This window comes from Sebastes fasciatus, chromosome 19 (assembly GCF_043250625.1).
Source record: "Sebastes fasciatus isolate fSebFas1 chromosome 19, fSebFas1.pri, whole genome shotgun sequence".
Classification (NCBI taxonomy): domain Eukaryota; kingdom Metazoa; phylum Chordata; class Actinopteri; order Perciformes; family Sebastidae; genus Sebastes; species Sebastes fasciatus.
The window spans coordinates 23,638,172-23,655,592 of NC_133813.1; the positions used below are offsets into that span (position 1 = coordinate 23,638,172).

The 17,421-nt window shown below is 39.2% G+C and overlaps 1 protein-coding gene across 3 annotated transcripts in view; it reads left to right on the forward strand.

The window, feature by feature from the left end:
• Positions 1 to 118: 118 nt before the first annotated feature.
• The window catches only part of rgs3a (regulator of G protein signaling 3a), a 187,640-nt gene continuing 170,337 nt past the window's right edge, over positions 119 to 17,421 (forward strand). Inside the window, exons 1-3 of one of the 3 annotated variants that reach the window (XM_074617362.1) lie at positions 119 to 306; positions 892 to 958; positions 8,193 to 8,321. In XM_074617362.1, coding sequence (XP_074473463.1) covers positions 952 to 958; positions 8,193 to 8,321 — 136 coding nt within the window. In that variant the 5' untranslated portion in view covers positions 119 to 306; positions 892 to 951. The remainder of the gene's footprint in view (positions 307 to 891; positions 959 to 8,192; positions 8,322 to 17,421) is intronic. The other 2 variants (XM_074617363.1, XM_074617364.1) reach the window with 2 other exon arrangements.

Here is a 17,421-nt window from a genome sequence, read left to right on the forward strand (position 1 = left end):
GATCATCCTATCATTCTGCTTTGAATTAAGTAAAGAAAAAAAACGTCTCTCGGACGGGAGCCGGCTCTTATCGTTCACTTAAAAGAGCCGGCTCTTTGAACCGGCTCGTTCGGGACCAACACATCACTACTGTCCATCCCGCTGGCTGAATGTAGCGACGGCAAAGTTTCTATTTCTATTATCGTGTATTAATGTGAATTCCTCGCAGGGGTTAGCAAAGAAGCCAGTTGACACTCTCAAAAAAATGTTTTCAGTTCCTGTTTGACCTAAAAACTCCTAAAGTTATCTCCCACTTCAAGTAAAAAGGTAGGCTATGAGTGACAGCAGGAGCCACACGTGTTTGCATTGATAATTAGAGTCACAGAGCTAGCTAAACGTTAATTAGCTTCTTTTCTCCACTTAAATACAAGTCAATGTTTAAAAAGCCCAGCAGAACAGTTGACAAGCCATTATGGCTGTTTTGAAGATGTTTTCAGGATACCAATAAATCTCAGCTGGAACATAAATGACTTATTCTAAGGGTTGCTCAGTAAACATGTTTTAGTTTTTAACACGCAACTAAATTAATTTAGCCAAACAAAGATGGTGGCAGAAAGTGACACACCGGTGTCATGTTGAAGTCTGTCACCCCGTCGAATAGTGTTTCCCTCTTGTTAAAATGATGGCGAGCCCGTTAGGGATACGGGTTGGTTCAGGTTTATGTAGGGGGAAACACATATCAATGGGAAACAGTACTCGACACAACACCTGTTTATCCGTAATCTACTTCAACTTGGGAAAAACAAGTTTAGAAAATGTCTTTTCTGTGATTCTGAAGCATCTGGAAATGCATTTAAAACTGCTGTACATGTAGTATTTGTCAGACCACCTGTGTATGTGTGTGTTTTGCAGGTGCTTGCTAGCTAAGTCAGTGATTCAAATGACTGAAAAGAACAAGAGTAGCAGCTTGGGATGAAAGGTAATTATTATTGTGCAGCAGATCATTGTTAATATTTGTCCATGTACACCCAAATGAAACATATCCATTATGATACAACCATACACTTTGGCCTCCAAAATCACCAAAGGGTCCAGTTAGACAGACTGAAACATAGAATTTAACATTACAAGCTAGGTGTGTATGTTATTGTATCCATCTGTTTTTATATTAGTTTAAGAGTAAAACTCACCTCCCTGTATCTCTGACATTGTTGTTAATGATCTATAGGATGTAGAATTGTTTGCAGTACTGTACTGATGTGTTTAAGATTTACTTCATGTGGCTAAGGTACAGCAGCTCCTTTAGTTGCGATAACAGGGTTCACACAGTCCTGTTTGTGGGATTATATGTTACACAATTAGTAAATTGCAGACTGATTTCCCCATCCTCCACATTACCAGTAAAATTAGTGCTTAAGATACTACTTTATGACTATGACGTTGGCTGTAGTGCAAATGTAGAGAATGGCAGGGTCGTGAAACAATATTCAAGATGAATATCAACTTTTGAGTACATGTCCAAACAAACAAATACACAAAAGGACTGCAGTTCATTTGCAGAATGGAGTAGTAAGTGGAGTTGCAACATGTTGTGGTTACATGTAGATGTTGCAGGAACTAACTATAGTAAGAAGCGTGAGAAATATTTTGAGCAGTTATACACAGAGTACATTTGAAAGATGAAATACACTATATACAATTATAAAAATGTATCAGAAATAAATTAGCATGTAACTTACCACATTTTAAATAAGTCAACATTTAAAATGCATGCATTGGATGCATTTATATGCAGTTGCAACTTAGAGTAAATGTAATTTAATTTTCTCTCCATGTGGGGCTACCATAAGGAAGTTTATTTCCTGTAGTAGGTTAAGTATAATAATTTGCTGTGCATTGTATCACATCCCTGTATATACTCAAAAAAATAACTTCATAACATGTCCAGTAGGTTGTGCCATTGTCTTTTTTGTTAAAACTTCAAATGTACTAAATGTAGCTTGGACTGCCTCAGAGTGTTTATGACATTAACCTGTATGTCTCAGTATACTATTTCTGGTGTATTTGTATCTTAATGGAATACATTAACAGGTGGACAAAGGAAAAAATATTTCATAAACTTACTGAACTGACTGAACAGTCTTAAAAAGGATGTCATCAACACAACATGCAACACAAATGATGTTCCACACATGCATTTCGTGTGAGGAGCTGCTATTCTATTAGGATAAAAACTGGTATTTTCTAAAATGTATTTCATTTGCCTTCAACACCTTTTTCAATTACTGCATCAAAAAAGTAATATTGTGGCAGGAAAAGAGAGCAATGAGTGTGATGAGCTACACAGATACACTAAATGGAACATGGGACAATAAAGATTTCATCTCTAATTGGAATATACATTGACAAAGCACATACTGATATAAATGTAAAGCTTCCTGCACAGTCAGCAGAGATGCAAATACAGTTGGATCAGTTAACACTATCTTACTGCCTTAACAAATGAATGAGCGAAATAATGAATGATTGAACATGTTGGAATTACTGTTTGACTCTGCGGGATGTTTCACATCTAAGAGTAGCAAAACACAAACATATTTTTGGGTGATTTGTCCTCTATACTTTTTGCACTGACTGCAATAATAGTCATCTTCACTTGTGTAAGATTTGTACAATATAGGCGTGTTATTCTGCACCTATTGGAACATAGTTTAGTGCAGCTGTAAAGAATAAAATACCAACCTCCTGCCAACCTCCGGCTTAAATAGTGAAGCCCATCGGTCAGATGCTGGCATTTGCTTTTCGTAACTTTAAGAGCTTTCAGACAACAAATTAGACTCCCATGTTGCTTGCTTGTTTTGATTAGTATTTGCCCATCAGATCAGGGCTGCAGTTTAGTAGTGTTTCTACATTTCTTGTAACTTGTGACTCTAGCTGTCAAATAAATGTGTTGGAGTAAAAAGGGCAATATAGATAAACATTTTCCCCACATATCCTGCTAAATATTCTGCAACATTTATGGAAGACTTCACACAGGTATTTCGAGACCTGGAGCAAAGTGTGCTGCACTATCACACTGAATAGTTAGTAGCTCACATTGGCACATCAAATGCACAGGACGGGAACATTTAGGATGCAACAAGCTATAAGCCCAAAAGCAAGCTGAGGTTAGAAGTCTCATAAAAGCAATACGTCTTCCTGAAATGAATAATAGATACACGGGGTTGCTTGGATGAAGAGATTGCACATTCAGAAAACAAGACCAGGTTCAAGACAGGAAACGAAACACTGCTCAAAGAAATGATGAATGAGCTGTATGCTCTTATTGGTGCCAGTCTAGATGGATGTGTGGACTGAGGTGGTAGGAAGTGGGTTGGAGAAATAAGCTTACCTTCTACCAGAAAAAGGGCACTATAACTCGCTGTAACATAAGATTATGTGAAGGGAGACTATAGGATGAATGAATCAAGTAAAACCAGATAATCAGGATTTGTTTGAGCATAAGAAATTGGCTAAATTCCTATAGTACTTTTGTATAACATATGTTGCAATATACAGACTTTTGTGCAGCTTTATACTGAAAACGGTAGACCCTGCCATCGGTTTTGCATAAGTGTCCATTTGGCAAGCCAGAACACTGGTATTTTATGCTGATGAGCTGATGTAAACAGTAACTGAATTCCAAGATGAGGCTGTTTTTCATTATTTTGCTTTGTGGATAGCATCACTGGAATAACAGAAATTCACAAATAAGTCAATTTCTTTTGTAAACTTGGTAGGGCTCCCTCTGTTTGTGTATTTAATGCAGATACACCATTTGATGATGATTAAAGAGGAAGTTCATATAAATTAAGTCCCATTTTGGTGGAATTAACTGGCTCTCTGATTCTGGTTGCCTCATGTCCGATACTTGAGCGTCCCTAGACTTGCCGATTGGTCACCCAAACAGTAACTAATGATTATTTAAATTATTGGTGTTTTTTTCCTATTAATCATTTTGTCTATAAAATGTCCAAAAATAGTTAAAAGTGCCTGTGATGCCCTCAGATTGCTCGTTTTGTCCAACCAACAGTCCAAACACTGCAGCAAATCCTAACATTTGAGAAGTGGGAAGCAGTAAATTTTTTTTGTGAGTGTTATTACCGACTACAGCTAATTTTTTTTTACAATTGATTAATTGTTAATCAACTACTCAATTAAAACATTTCAGCTGAAGTCTTTTTCATCAGTAACTTTATTGCCTTTATTTTAAGTTAATCTATAATTAAGCATTTGTTCTGCATCTAGTCTGCCAGTTCCTCACATCCTCATGTTGTTTCATTGTTACTAGTTGTGTGTTTTATAGACTTATATAGCGTGTCACTCACTTAATTGATTAAGCAGCCATGCGCTCCAGTCTGCCACCACCAGGTGCTCAGCTGTCCCCCGTGGCAATCTGGACATCTCTGCACACAGCCCTCCTTCTCTCTTCTTCTTCCACAATTCACCCCCAGTCAAAACTGCACAGTCATCCCCAATCTTCCGGCGCAAATTGAAAACTCATCTCTTCGGGGGAACATGTCCCGCTCTCTTCTATTTATCTCCTCTATCTTAATTAAGTCTCCCTCGCCTACCTTCATACCTTCCTTCCAGTTGCACCTGATATTGCCCCTTCCTCACACTTGCACAAACTGAAAGTCTTTACATTGCACTTAGTTATCATTCCTGAACCTATTAGGGCCTTAGGAATATTTGCTATATATATCTTCAGGGTACTGTGGTTTTGACCCACAACGTGTTGCTTGTGATATTGGCCATCCAGGGGCTAAAACTGCTCATGGTAGACAGGCCGTTCAGGCCGCACACGTTCTTTTTGGTTACTATCAATTCCGGTAATTGGCACAGGGTTGTGGTTTCACTTTATTTACCTGTTCAGTTGGACGGTGGGATTCAGATAAAGTGGGCGAGCTAGGCTCCGATATTTTGTGTTGACCATCAGGTCCTACTACTACTACTCCTAGTTATTCCAGTACAGTTATTGTTTGTAATTCCCTTCCTTTAATAAACAGCATTAAAACGCATCTGGAATTAAGTATAGATTTCTTTAAGCACGCCACAGAGCCTACTTAGCCACTTGATTGATAGTAGTCACTACAGATCGTGTGTGGATAACCTATTAATTAAATCTCAAATCTTGTAGTGCAATACACTACATACATTCACATACAGTATGAGTAATTCTTTTGCCAAATGAGTGTTAACAATAGCTGCTGTAACTCTTTTAGTCCAAACTCACTCATGGGAAAAATTACACCCGCCCTCAGATCCTTAAATGAACAGTTTTATAAATGTATTATATTTTTTATAAGAACTAAACAAACAAAACCTATTGAAAACATATAGGCGTGGGTTTCCACTGTGCTTGTAAAATGTCAGCACTCCCAAATGAAAAATGCTGGAAAAGTTGTTCTCTAATATTCTATGTTTTATTATCCAGCTGGGTGAAGGCAAGATACAGGAAAACATTGGGGAGTATATATTGGAAAGGAGTTGTACAACATTGATTTGGTGTGATGGACAGGACAAATTGGACAGACTTTACATTGTCTAGTATTTTTTTCTGTTGAAAAATGTCATAAAAAGTATGTGTATTTCTTAGCTCTGTGGGGAACTGAAATATCTGGATATGGAAGGCCAGTTCCGTCCCCTAACACAGACCATGCCACGCCACAGTAGCATTATCTGCCCAGTTTCCCCTTCAGGGAAGCAGAGTATGAGTTTCAGTGAACTCTTTTGTTTTCCCTTCACTATAACTGATAAGGACAAAATGAATCAGGGGCTTTTTGTGGAAGGACAGAATGAGAGGAAAAAGGAAAAGGATTATGACTTTTTAAAGTCCTGAGGAGGGACAAGAGGCAGGAGAAAGAGATAATCGTAGATATATATTTGTCAGCCCAAAATAGGTTCTGTGAGTGCATGCTATTGTTGTGAGAATGCTGTGTGTACAATACTTGCTGATTTGAATTTGGACACTCTATGTGGTAAGCAATTCAACAAGCACACTTTTTTCATCTCCCTTAAATAAAGCTTGATTTGGGTGCCTTCTCGGTGGGTGGGCAGTTTGTTAATCAGGATTAGCAGAGAAGTTCATCTCTGGGTTACTGGTACACTGCCACTGGGCAAGATGTCAAAATAATGAGCTGTAGCTATCGCTGTTGTGTAACATTTCACCCAGAGGTGTGTTAAATCACGCTGTAAAGTAATCTGGATTATTGCGCCACAACCACAACACTGGCTTAGTTCTATTCTGCAGTACACTGATGATTTAATCTGTGTATTAAAAACATGTTTTTTGTCTTTTCTTTGTTCTTTACTCTGGAGACAGCTAAGCTGCTTTGTTCATGTTATTTGTTCCTTTGTTTTAAATTAATATGGCATATCACTTGCCTTTTTTTTTTTTTTTTATACTTCCCACCTGAATGATAAAATTGTCTTTAATGTTTAATAAAATAAAATGTTATATGTTAATTTATGAATTTTACTTCAATGGTCAGAACAACCGTTAAAATAAAAGACTTTCTTTTCCTCTGGGAACCACCAGATCAATCTGTGGAAAAACTGAGCAGGCATTGTTAAGTTAACCTTGGGCTCTCACATGTTATTAATACTCTTGTCTGTGTACATTTGTCAAAACACTGCAAATCCATCTGACAGCTGCCAAGTACAGTTGTAAACAGTACAGTGAACGTAGCCCATATTGTCTTTGTCGGCTCCAAATGGTGCTAAACCAGCCAGCCCAGAGAAAACCAGGAAACTGCTGTATTATAATAGAAAGCAATATTGTTTGACCTCAAATTCAAAGCCATCTGTCACTGGTAGGTGGCTCATTAGAAACAATAAACAACAGACGGATTAAACAGAATTAATCAAAAATATTCAGATGAACCCTACAAAAGCTTTTATGGGTATGCGGTACTGCTGCAGATTAATTTAATAATGATTTATTTTATGCTCAATGGATAGACGACCATGACTAATAATGTTGCTATTACTGTTTGTCCTTTACAAGCTACATTTAGACCAATTTTAGGGCAGATAATTATAAAATCCTGGCCAGAGGCTACACCACTTGTGTAAATGAGGAAGCTGTGGAGAGACAGTGTCAGTGATACAGTATATAGAATGATAGTGTTTATGCATATTGTGCATATGCACATTTAATGAAATTATGGGTAATAAAATATATCCATTCCTATATCTATTGTGCAGATTGAAATGGTGAATTCCAGCAATTATTGTGATCTAAACTTGACCGCTAGAGCCAACAGGATGCTTGGAAAACAAAACAGTTGAGCCATGATAACAGATCACATCCTACCGTTGGATGAAGCATGAAGTGTTATTGTGAAAAACACATAAACATGTAGTCATTTCTCTTTTTTAAATAGGGATGTCAATTGAATAAAATATACTGTATAATCACAAATTTATTGCACATTTTTTATCCGTTCAAAATGTACCTTAATACTCTTATCAACATTGGAGTGGCCAAATATGCTGCTTTATGTAAAATGTATGTATATATTTATTATTGGAAATCCATTAACAACACAAAACAATGACAATTATTGTCCATAAACCCTCACAGCTACTGCATTTGGCATAAAAAATATGCTCAAATCATAACATGGCAACCTCAAGCACAACAGGCAACAACAGCTGCTGACTATTACTTGCCCAAAACTGGATGTGATTATCATAAAGTGGGCATGTCTGTAAAGAGGAGATTCGTGGGTACCCATAGAACCCATTTTCATTCACATATCTAGAGGTCAGAGGTCAAGGGACCCCTTTGAAATAGACAACGCCAGTTTTTCCTCACTAAAATTTAGCGCAAGCTTGGAGCGTTATTTAGCCCCCTTTTACAACAAGTGAGTATGACGTGGTTGGTACCAATGGATTCTTTAGGTTTTCTAGTTTCAAATGAGGCCAGTATCTAGCTTTAAAATTCAGCATGCTACAACCTAAAAAATCGCCAAATTGCGTTAATGCGTGAAAGAAATTAGTGGCATTAAGATGAATTTGCGTTAACGTGTTATTATTGTGTTAACTTTGACAGTCCTTGTTTAATAATCTCTTTTCTTTGTGCTCTCTCTGTCTGTCTGCACCCATACACACACACACACACACGCATACAAACGAGCATCATGTTTCGTTTCTACTCATCTCTGTAGTTGCTGAAACCATCTCGTCCGCGTTGGCAGCTAGCATTGCTCTCTCCATGATGACCTGTCTCAGAGTTTACCTGCGGGAGCCCCCTGCCAGCTTACCTGAGACATCGTCCTTCCTCCTCAGTACCCACGGTGAGCTTTATTCCTTTTCACTATTTGTTGAGGAAAACAGTTTTACCTGTATTGTGTGATAGTTAAGAGGTTTTGGCATGCCTCCTTTACTGCATCAACCAACAAAAAGTACAAAAGAGTGTCTGTTTGTCTCTTAATGCTTCACAGTGACAGTAAAGGAATGTATCCAAGTTATATAAAGGATCGTGTCACATCGTTCTGCCAGCATAGACACTTGATCCCACAGCGTGTGAAACATGAGAAGCATATTACTCGCAGCTCAGATGTAGCAACAAGTCCTTTGGTCTGGTAATGAGGTTGCCCCTCCTTATCTGGTGACACCCTGAATCATTTATGGAGGGTGTTAGCCAGACTGGAAGAGGGTGCACCTGCACTCTTTACTGTAAGACTAAAGACTCATCCATTATCCAGTATTTACCTGTCCATACAAATAAATATGGATAAGGTATTACAGTTTTATTTTATGCCTGCAATGCATGTGTGGCTGTGTCAGGAAGAGGTCTGGGGGGGAAGTTCTGACTGTGGCTGACTTTAAAGGCCTATTCGGAGGATTAATTTCCACACAGCATTGTTGTAAAACTTCATAGAAATGTATTTGTTTATTGTGAATGCCCTTGTAGTTACCATACAGACAATAATTGCTTTAATGTGCAAGACAACCTCTTATATTTTTAATGAATGGAGGATTTTAGGTTATGTCTATATTTAGTTTATTAAGGGAGATGCATCCTAGAGCTGGGCTTGCCTTTTTGAAGCACTGGCCCAGAGAAGGAACCCTATGGACTATCAATAGCTTTCTTCCTCACCTCTAACAGCTTCTTTAGCAAGCTCTCTCTCTTGTTTCTTATCATTTTGTTGTCATAAATACGTGGCTTCTCAACATATCCCACCACTTTGTGGAAATAGTAAACGGGTTGTCTTGGGAGCTTTTTTGCTGCATTCGTTACTCCTAGATCTGACCCATGATGTGGCACACATAAGCCGTTAAAGGACCAGTGTGTAACAATTAGGGGGCTCTATTGGCAGAAATGATATATTAATAAATATGTTTTCTTTAGTGTATAGTCACCTGATAATAAGAGTCTTTGTGTTTACGTTACCTTAGAATGAGGCCTTCATATCTACATAGGGAGCGGGTCCTCTCCATGGAGTCCGCCATGTTGCACCGCCATGTTTCTACAGTAGCCCAGAACGGTTCAAACCAAACTCTGTTAACTTTTCCTGCTTGGGCCGGAGTCGATAACGTTTCTCGCTCCCGTCGCCACCACTCTCTCTTGCTTCACTACTCACTTCCCACGTACACACACAGTCTAAGCGCTGGCTCTGCTCCAAATGGCTCTAGAGAGAGCCATTTGCATTTTCGCGTCAGCCACGGTAGCTCTGCAACACGCTTGGCAGACGGGAGAGGCTTCAGTTGGTCGCAATCTCCTCACCTCACCGCTAGAAACCGCAAGATCCTACACACCGGACCTTTAATGTTCAACTCCAAAATGAGCTCGGACAGCCTTCTTCCCTCTCATACAGTATCGGCACCACAGTCATATGCCTCTGCAGTCTTCAAAAGAGAGATCACAAGCTTTCCTCTGTTGGCCACTCTGAATGATTTGTAGCATCTGTGTGTGGTCCATTTTAGCAAGCCTTGCTCAGCATGCCTGATATCTGGCATTCCATCTAAAACAATAAAGTTAATACTTTGATATGTGGCGAAGATGTTATGCGCAATTTTCCCACTTGGGGACTCACTATGTTCAGTCTGATAGCGTGCCCTTTCGGAACTGGGTCAAACATTGCCATGAGCTTGACTTCTTCCAGAAAGCCTCTATTGTTTGGTAGAGTGGTCTGCGGTCACCCTCAGGGGAAGATTTTTCACTGCCAATAGTGAAATACAGCCACCAACCTGGTCAAGACCTAATGTTTTCACTTCCCCTTGGGCATTTGTAACTTATCTCCAGTTTTCTATAAATCAAACCTGCAGTTTCTTTCCATGATATGGTATGTGTAGTGTTGTCAATTCTTCATGTGTTTAGAATATTTCACTGCAGTTTTTCATTATTTCCTTCACTGATAAATTTATACTTTTTTTTTTGTAGATTAGCAGGCGGTTGCAACTTCTGCCACCCTTTTCCACCCATTAATCTAGTCACTTAGGACTGTTCTGTTACACAAACAACAAACCAACGTTACAGACACACACATGCACACACTGAGGCTAGTGTCATCTAGGCCACAAATGTTTGTTTTTTGCTGCCTCATAGTAACAGAAAATGGCCCAGTTTGCTGCTAGGAAATTTAAAGTAACTTGACAGGTTTTGATGTGTAACTACTGAGTGGAGTGGTTTGAGCTAAGTTTCTTCTTAGTTCAGCTTTTGTGTCTTTTGCTACCTTTTGTTTGACAGTCTCGCTCGCACTGTAGAGTTGATTACTGCACCACTGACTGGAGTTTGAGGCGATGCCTGAGTCAGGCAGAGAAAAGTTATAGATGAAGGGTGGAAGGGGAGAGAAGAGAGGGAGGAGAGATAAGACATGGGAGAATAGATAAGACATTGGAGAATAGATAGAGAAACACTGAAAGAATAAAGTGGGTTTGTCAGACTTAAAGATAAAGATAGTGTGTTTCAAAAGGGATATTAATCAGAGACCGACCTCGTTTAAGGAATTATTCGTACTCTTCTTTCTAGTCAGAATTTATGAGGAATAATAATGAATGTAAAAATCAGAAGCAGATCTCAAATTTGCAATGAAGACTAGAGATGCTTCTACAGAAGAGGACATGAGAAAGATGAGAAATCTGGCCTCTTTTGAGGGAATTGTCAGCTCTGAAACAGGTATTAATTTTACCAAAAGAGCAAATATCATTTGGTTATAATGTATCAAACATTGTGTGGATCCCAAAACCTGTTCTTCATTTCATAGCTCCAGACGTCAAATCTAGTTGAGTGACAACAGACAAACAAATGGACACTGTTGTCTTCAAAGTAAGGATTTGTGAGTCTCCAAGATGGAAGTTTGTGCTTATTATTTGTCAGAGGTGAATGTTCTTTAGACAAAAAAAATATTTTGGAGGCTGTTTTGTCATTCTCATTACCTCTCTTTATCCTTTTGTATTAGAGAACTTACTGTATGTGTCCGTCTTAACCAGTGGGCAACTCCGGGGTCTGAAAATTTAAGCCAATGCAGAAGTGCATGAAACTTGCATTCTTTCTAACAGCCAGCAGGGGGCGACTCCTCTGGTTGCTAAAAGAAGTCTGATTTGATAGAAGTCTATGAGAAAATGAGCCTACTTCTCACTTGATTTATTACCACAGTAAACATTGTAAACATGAGTTTATGGTCTCTATTGCTAGTTTCAAGTCTTCTATAATACAGCATGATGTTCATTTAGTAAATTATAGTCCCATTTAGAGTCAAATAGACATAGATAGATAGATAGATAGATAGATAGATAGATAGATAAAGCAGGGTATGCTATAGCGCGTGGCTAACTTGTGATCGACAGGTCGCTACCACAGCGTTGTTCGGTCTGGGTGTTATCCATGTTTTTACGACTTAGAACTTTAACCCTTTCACAGTGTGTTTTCAGTTCATGAAAGTTAATTGTAATATTTTTGTCGCCTACAAATGTCTTATTCAGCGTTCGGTTGTACCCAGCTCCACCCTCTCGTGTCACTTCTGGTTGCAAAATACCAAGATGGCGACGGCCAAAATACCGAACTCGAGGCTTCAAAACCGTAGTCCACAAACCAATGGGTGACGTCATGGTGACTACGTCCACTTCTTATATACAGTCTATGATTGACTCACCCTAAATTAACCCTTCAGTTACTATGTATATTAGCATTTTACCAACAACAAAGAAAAATGGTGTCAGGGCCTTTTGTGTTCACCTTATTTATATTTTCATTCCATATTTTTCTTTGTGCATGGATCATTTATCTCTCTTCCCCTTGAATGGATAAGCCTGCCAAGGATTGTGTGTTATTGATGTAAGTTTCTTGTCGTTATGATTAAAGTGCACAGAGCATTTCAGATTATGAAATGTTAAACACAGGCCCGAGGCCTTTTAGAGATATGAAATGTGGAGTCTTCCACACACTGAATTCCCCCAGACCTTTTCTCTTTGGAGCCATCAAACAATGCTCTACTGTTCTGTCTTGTCAAGACATAATTGGCATCTGACATATAGGTGTCTCATGGATTCAGTGGACACAATAAATTTGATCTACTCCTCCGATTAGGTAATGCAGCAAGAGCTCCATCTCACTGGTTTTGGCAGCTAACACGGAGGAAGGTGAGTTTTGGAAAGTTATATAACGAGCCCGTTAAAAGAGGGAAACGAGAGGACACCTTGTATGTCTCTCATTTAATCTGCTCTTTGTTCTCCCTTGGATCAAATGGGATGAATTGGCGTTCGCCCCAAATGAAAACTTTGAATCCTATACACAGCAGTTTCACAACTTCTCAGAATTGCTCCCGTTCTCACAGAAAATGTTACAGAACACGGATTAACTCCGGACTCTTTTCTTGCTCCTTTCTGCCGATAATGGCCACTTTAGCTGTCACATAAAGACCAACAGTGTCCCCTGGCTTGGCCTTATTGGATGCTGGCGGGACACAGGTTTTCAAATGTAAATGTGACAAAGAAGCAGCAAAGCCTATTAAAGCAGAGAGAGAGAGAGAGAGAGAGCGAGAGAGACAGATACACAACACAACCTTCTATGGCCTTTTCTCCCTTTCTTTGGTCATTTAATTGATTTTGCGATTACATTCAGTACTTTTTTAGAAAATATTAAAGACTATTCATTTCATTCCTGAATTGATTGCATCTTTGTGTAGAAAAAACCCTGCAAGGACACCTTAAGAAAGAAGCGGACATGACCTGGGTGTCCTCTTCTTTAGTTACGGCCCTGGGTTGTTATCAGCATCATGACTAAAGCCTCAGAGGAATATGGCAGCGTAGCATCTTCTGGAGTGACAGCATCACTGACAGGGCCCCCTCTGCAATGACAAAGTAGGACATTTCAAACATTTTGTTGTCTGACAGAATGTGGCAAAATGGCTGTTTTTTTATGTCTGAACATGGAAAACCAAAAACAGATATTAAAGTTTGTCCTTGATATCTGACACATCTGATGCTGCATGACATTTTTGATTTCCCTAACCACAAGATATAGTATGTTGTTGTCTTTGATGGTCTGTGTGCTTTTGTGGGTTTAAAGTTTGCATTAAAGGAACGGTGTGTACGATTTTGGGGGATCTATTGGCAGAAATGGAATACAATATTCAGAACTATGTTTTCATTAGTGTATAATCACCTGAAACTAAGAGGCGTTGTGTTTTTGTTAGCTTAGAATGAGCCCTTCATATCTACATAGAGAGCGTGTCCTCTTCACAGAGTCCGCCATGTTTCTACAGTAGCCCAGAACGGACAAACCAAACACCGGCTCTAGAGAGAGCCTTTCGTGTTTTTACATTACGTTTAGGCCACCGTAGTTCTCTGACTCGCTTGTGAAACTCCAATATTGTGCGAAACCGTGGTACCGCCAGCCGCCGTCTGACTTCTGTTACTCCTGAAGTAGTGTTATCATGGTAAGGATGGCCTCTGAGCGAGGTGAACGGCGTTACCATAGATCTGCACTCAGCGGCTCCCGTTACCGCAGTCTTGGAAAGGGAGGAGTGAGCGGAGGGGTACTCAGTTGGTTGCATCGGCAACCACACCACTAGATAACACTAAATACTACACACTGCTCCTTTAACAAAAATCACATTATTCAGTGCCTTGGTCACACGTTGGGGACATTATCTATATAAAATTCATGGTAAGATAAGTGCTGACTTGGCCATACTCATGTCCTGTTACTGGACAGGCAACAGCACTTTGTGACCTAATTGAGCTGGCACATGAACAAGGGCCGGCTCAGCAGGGGAGAAGTCAGATGGGAAGTGACCCACTGTCAATATTAATGTTAGTGTCTTGTATTCTTTTTTTAGTTGCTCTAGGCTTTTTTTTTTTTTTAAATCGCTCTCGGTCTCCTTCCTTCAATATCTTCTCCATCTCTTACACATATAGTTTCACTAATTTCGAAGATGTAGTTGGACGTCTGTTGGGTGAGGCGGGATTTACTGGGTGTTGATTTCCCTATCAATTAAATTAAATCTGAAGTAAACAGACTTATCTGAGAAACAAGAAGAAAGTTGCTCACGACAAAATATGACAACACCGATCATCCTGGGAAATAACACTGCTGGAAAGTAAATTAAACAAAGATGATATGACACTACTTGATGTTGAAGTTTGAGGACAGTCACATGTTGGACATGGATTTTAGCTTTATTTATTCACAATAACATCAATTAAATATGAGATGTCTGTGCTGTTTTAGAGATACCTACATGAAGAATTAGAGCTGTTTTTACTTTCACTGTCTGCTAACTCAGAAACCATTCCCAGCTTTGTCCCAAACTGGAGACCAATTATGTTTGTAAATTGATAGTGGAAGCTGGAGACTGTGTTCTTATACTGTAGAAGAGGAAGTAGAGCAAATAATTAAAGTTACACAAGGATTCAAGAAAAGTTATCTTTTAATTTGTAACTTTGCGAGTAGCTGGGTCTGTACAGTGCTGTGACTCTACGTTAAATGCCAACACTAGAAAATTGAGTCTCTTTGTCCTTTGTAGTCAGAGTAATACATATTTTCTTAAGCATAATAGTTGAGTTCATCCTTTTTTATTTTTTTCTAGTTTTCCATCCTTCAGTATAACCTGTTCTGCCTCTCCCAAGTGCTCAATACTTTTATTGTTGAGGGGACTCATTATTTTTTACTGCTGCTATAAAACATCTCATTCTAGACCTTTTTATATGCTGCATTATTTTAATTATAGACTCTCTCTTTTCTCTCTATAAAGGTTGTAAGGCTGGCATCTCCTACACACCAAAGGCTTGTTTCTTCTTGACCTTCCTTCCCCTGGACAAGGCAGGCATTTTAAATTCTCTCCGGCTCTAAATTCCGCCACGCACATCAGCACATCCGCACATCCGCACACATCCATGGCATCTCTGCCACATTCAGTGGATGAATTTTAGTGCATTTCTGCAGAGACAAAGCGATGGGTTAGGGATGGGGAAGTGTACATTCACTGAAGATCTTCAATAGATTGGCAGTCGAGTCAAGTCAATTTCATTTATACAGCCCAAATTCACAAATCTGTCTCAGAGGGCAAACTCATCAGGAAGTGCAGAACTCTAGAAACATTTAATAATTCTTTAATTTCTCGTGGCAGTTGAACTTTACTCCTTGATGGAAATGTCTCTGATTAGAGTAGATTGGGTAGTCACGCATAAATTCTAGTGACTTATTCAGAGGTAGAGCGTTTCCGAGCGCTGTGCACAGTAGCCATATAGCCGTACTGTACGCGTGCTGGAGTGCATTTGCATGTGTGTTCGTCCGTGTGTCATGGGTGTGTTTTCAGTTGTGCATGTATTGACCCACAGTGCTGTCTCATCTGCCATGCCCTATTAATTCACTCCTACACTCACAGGCTTGAACCTCTGCTTCCAAAATGTCAGAGCTCACTCTTACAGGCCGTTTGCTTTCTAAAAAGACAGCTCTCTTCTCTTTTATTCTTCACTCCTTCCTTCCCTTTCTTTGAAAGTCCGTCGTTAACACCCCAAATGACTGATATTTACCCCATGATTATTATGTTTTTCTTTCTTTGTGCAGGCTGATAAAGCTAATGTATTTATCTGTTGGAGCAATCTATTGACTTTACGTTCAATATCCCATGGTATCACTTGCAGACAATCCCATTATAGGATCAATAAAACGCCCACTCCTGCTGCCTGTTTACTGCAAACATGAGTACCTTTTACCCATTTAAACAACATTGTACATGTAAGCATGTTGTGTCCACTTAAACAAGATGAATTTCCCAGCAGCGATGGGCAAGAAGCCGGAAAAGATTTGACTTAATTTGACCTTGAATTCCAGTCAAAGAGCACTCTGCATCTTGTTTTGCATTGTTTTGCCATTAATACAAAAAAGTGAAAGGAATAGCCTCTACTTTACTGCATTGTTATTCTATTGGTGCGGATGAACAGAATTGGTGTTTGTGAAAATAACACTGATTTATGTGACACTTTGTCTTTGTCTAGCACCTCAAGGTGTTTAATTACATGGATTACAAATGATCAGATCAGCATTTACCAATCTATCTTTGTCACAAAATGCACCGCACTGAATATTAAAATTGTATGTTTTCCTCTTAGTCGGTGCCGATTGGACATTTTTCAAACTATCGTTATCGCCAAAATTGGCCTCTGTTAGTGGCCGATGGCTGCATAACTGTCCACCAGTCACGCTGGGACGTACATCACCGTTTTGCATGGAGGCTCCATACACAAAGTTAAGCTAGAAGGGGAGAAAAAGGTTATCTCTCGAATATATAACGCAACATTATCGTTTTTTTGTCTCAGATACAAGACAGGCAGACAGGGAGGAAAACAAATCATTCACTGTTACTTTAACTTGCTTACTGTACCAATATAAAGTTCCCTCTTCCAAATAATACAGCCACTTAACCATCCAATTATGAAATGAAATCGTACACTTAAGGATCCTCCTTACCCCAGGAATATGCACGGATATTAATGGTTTGTAAGAGTGGCATTTAACAATTTAATGGGACTTGCAACAGAAGCAATCCTGGCCAGTCATACTGTGAGCCACAGAACAGCTCATCGCCCATTGTAAATAAATAGAACATATTCCAACGATGTAATCCACCAAATCACACTTCAGGATATTCTCTTACTAATGATTCAAATCGGAGTGACAAAAAACTGATTTATTATAAACTGTGTATGCAAAAGTAGCCGACTGGGCTGCTGCAGAAGTAACGAAGATATCGGCCGATTATTCGGCTATCGGCTTTTTCCAGATCTAAACTATTGTTGTTATATCAGCCTTTAAAAATCCACTATCGGTCGACCTCTATTACAGTAGTCTGTCTTCACTTGCATTGTCTTTATCCTGAAACGGTTTTGTTTCCTGCATTTAACCATTATCCATTTGGTTTGGCTCATAACTGCAGTTTGATACAGATC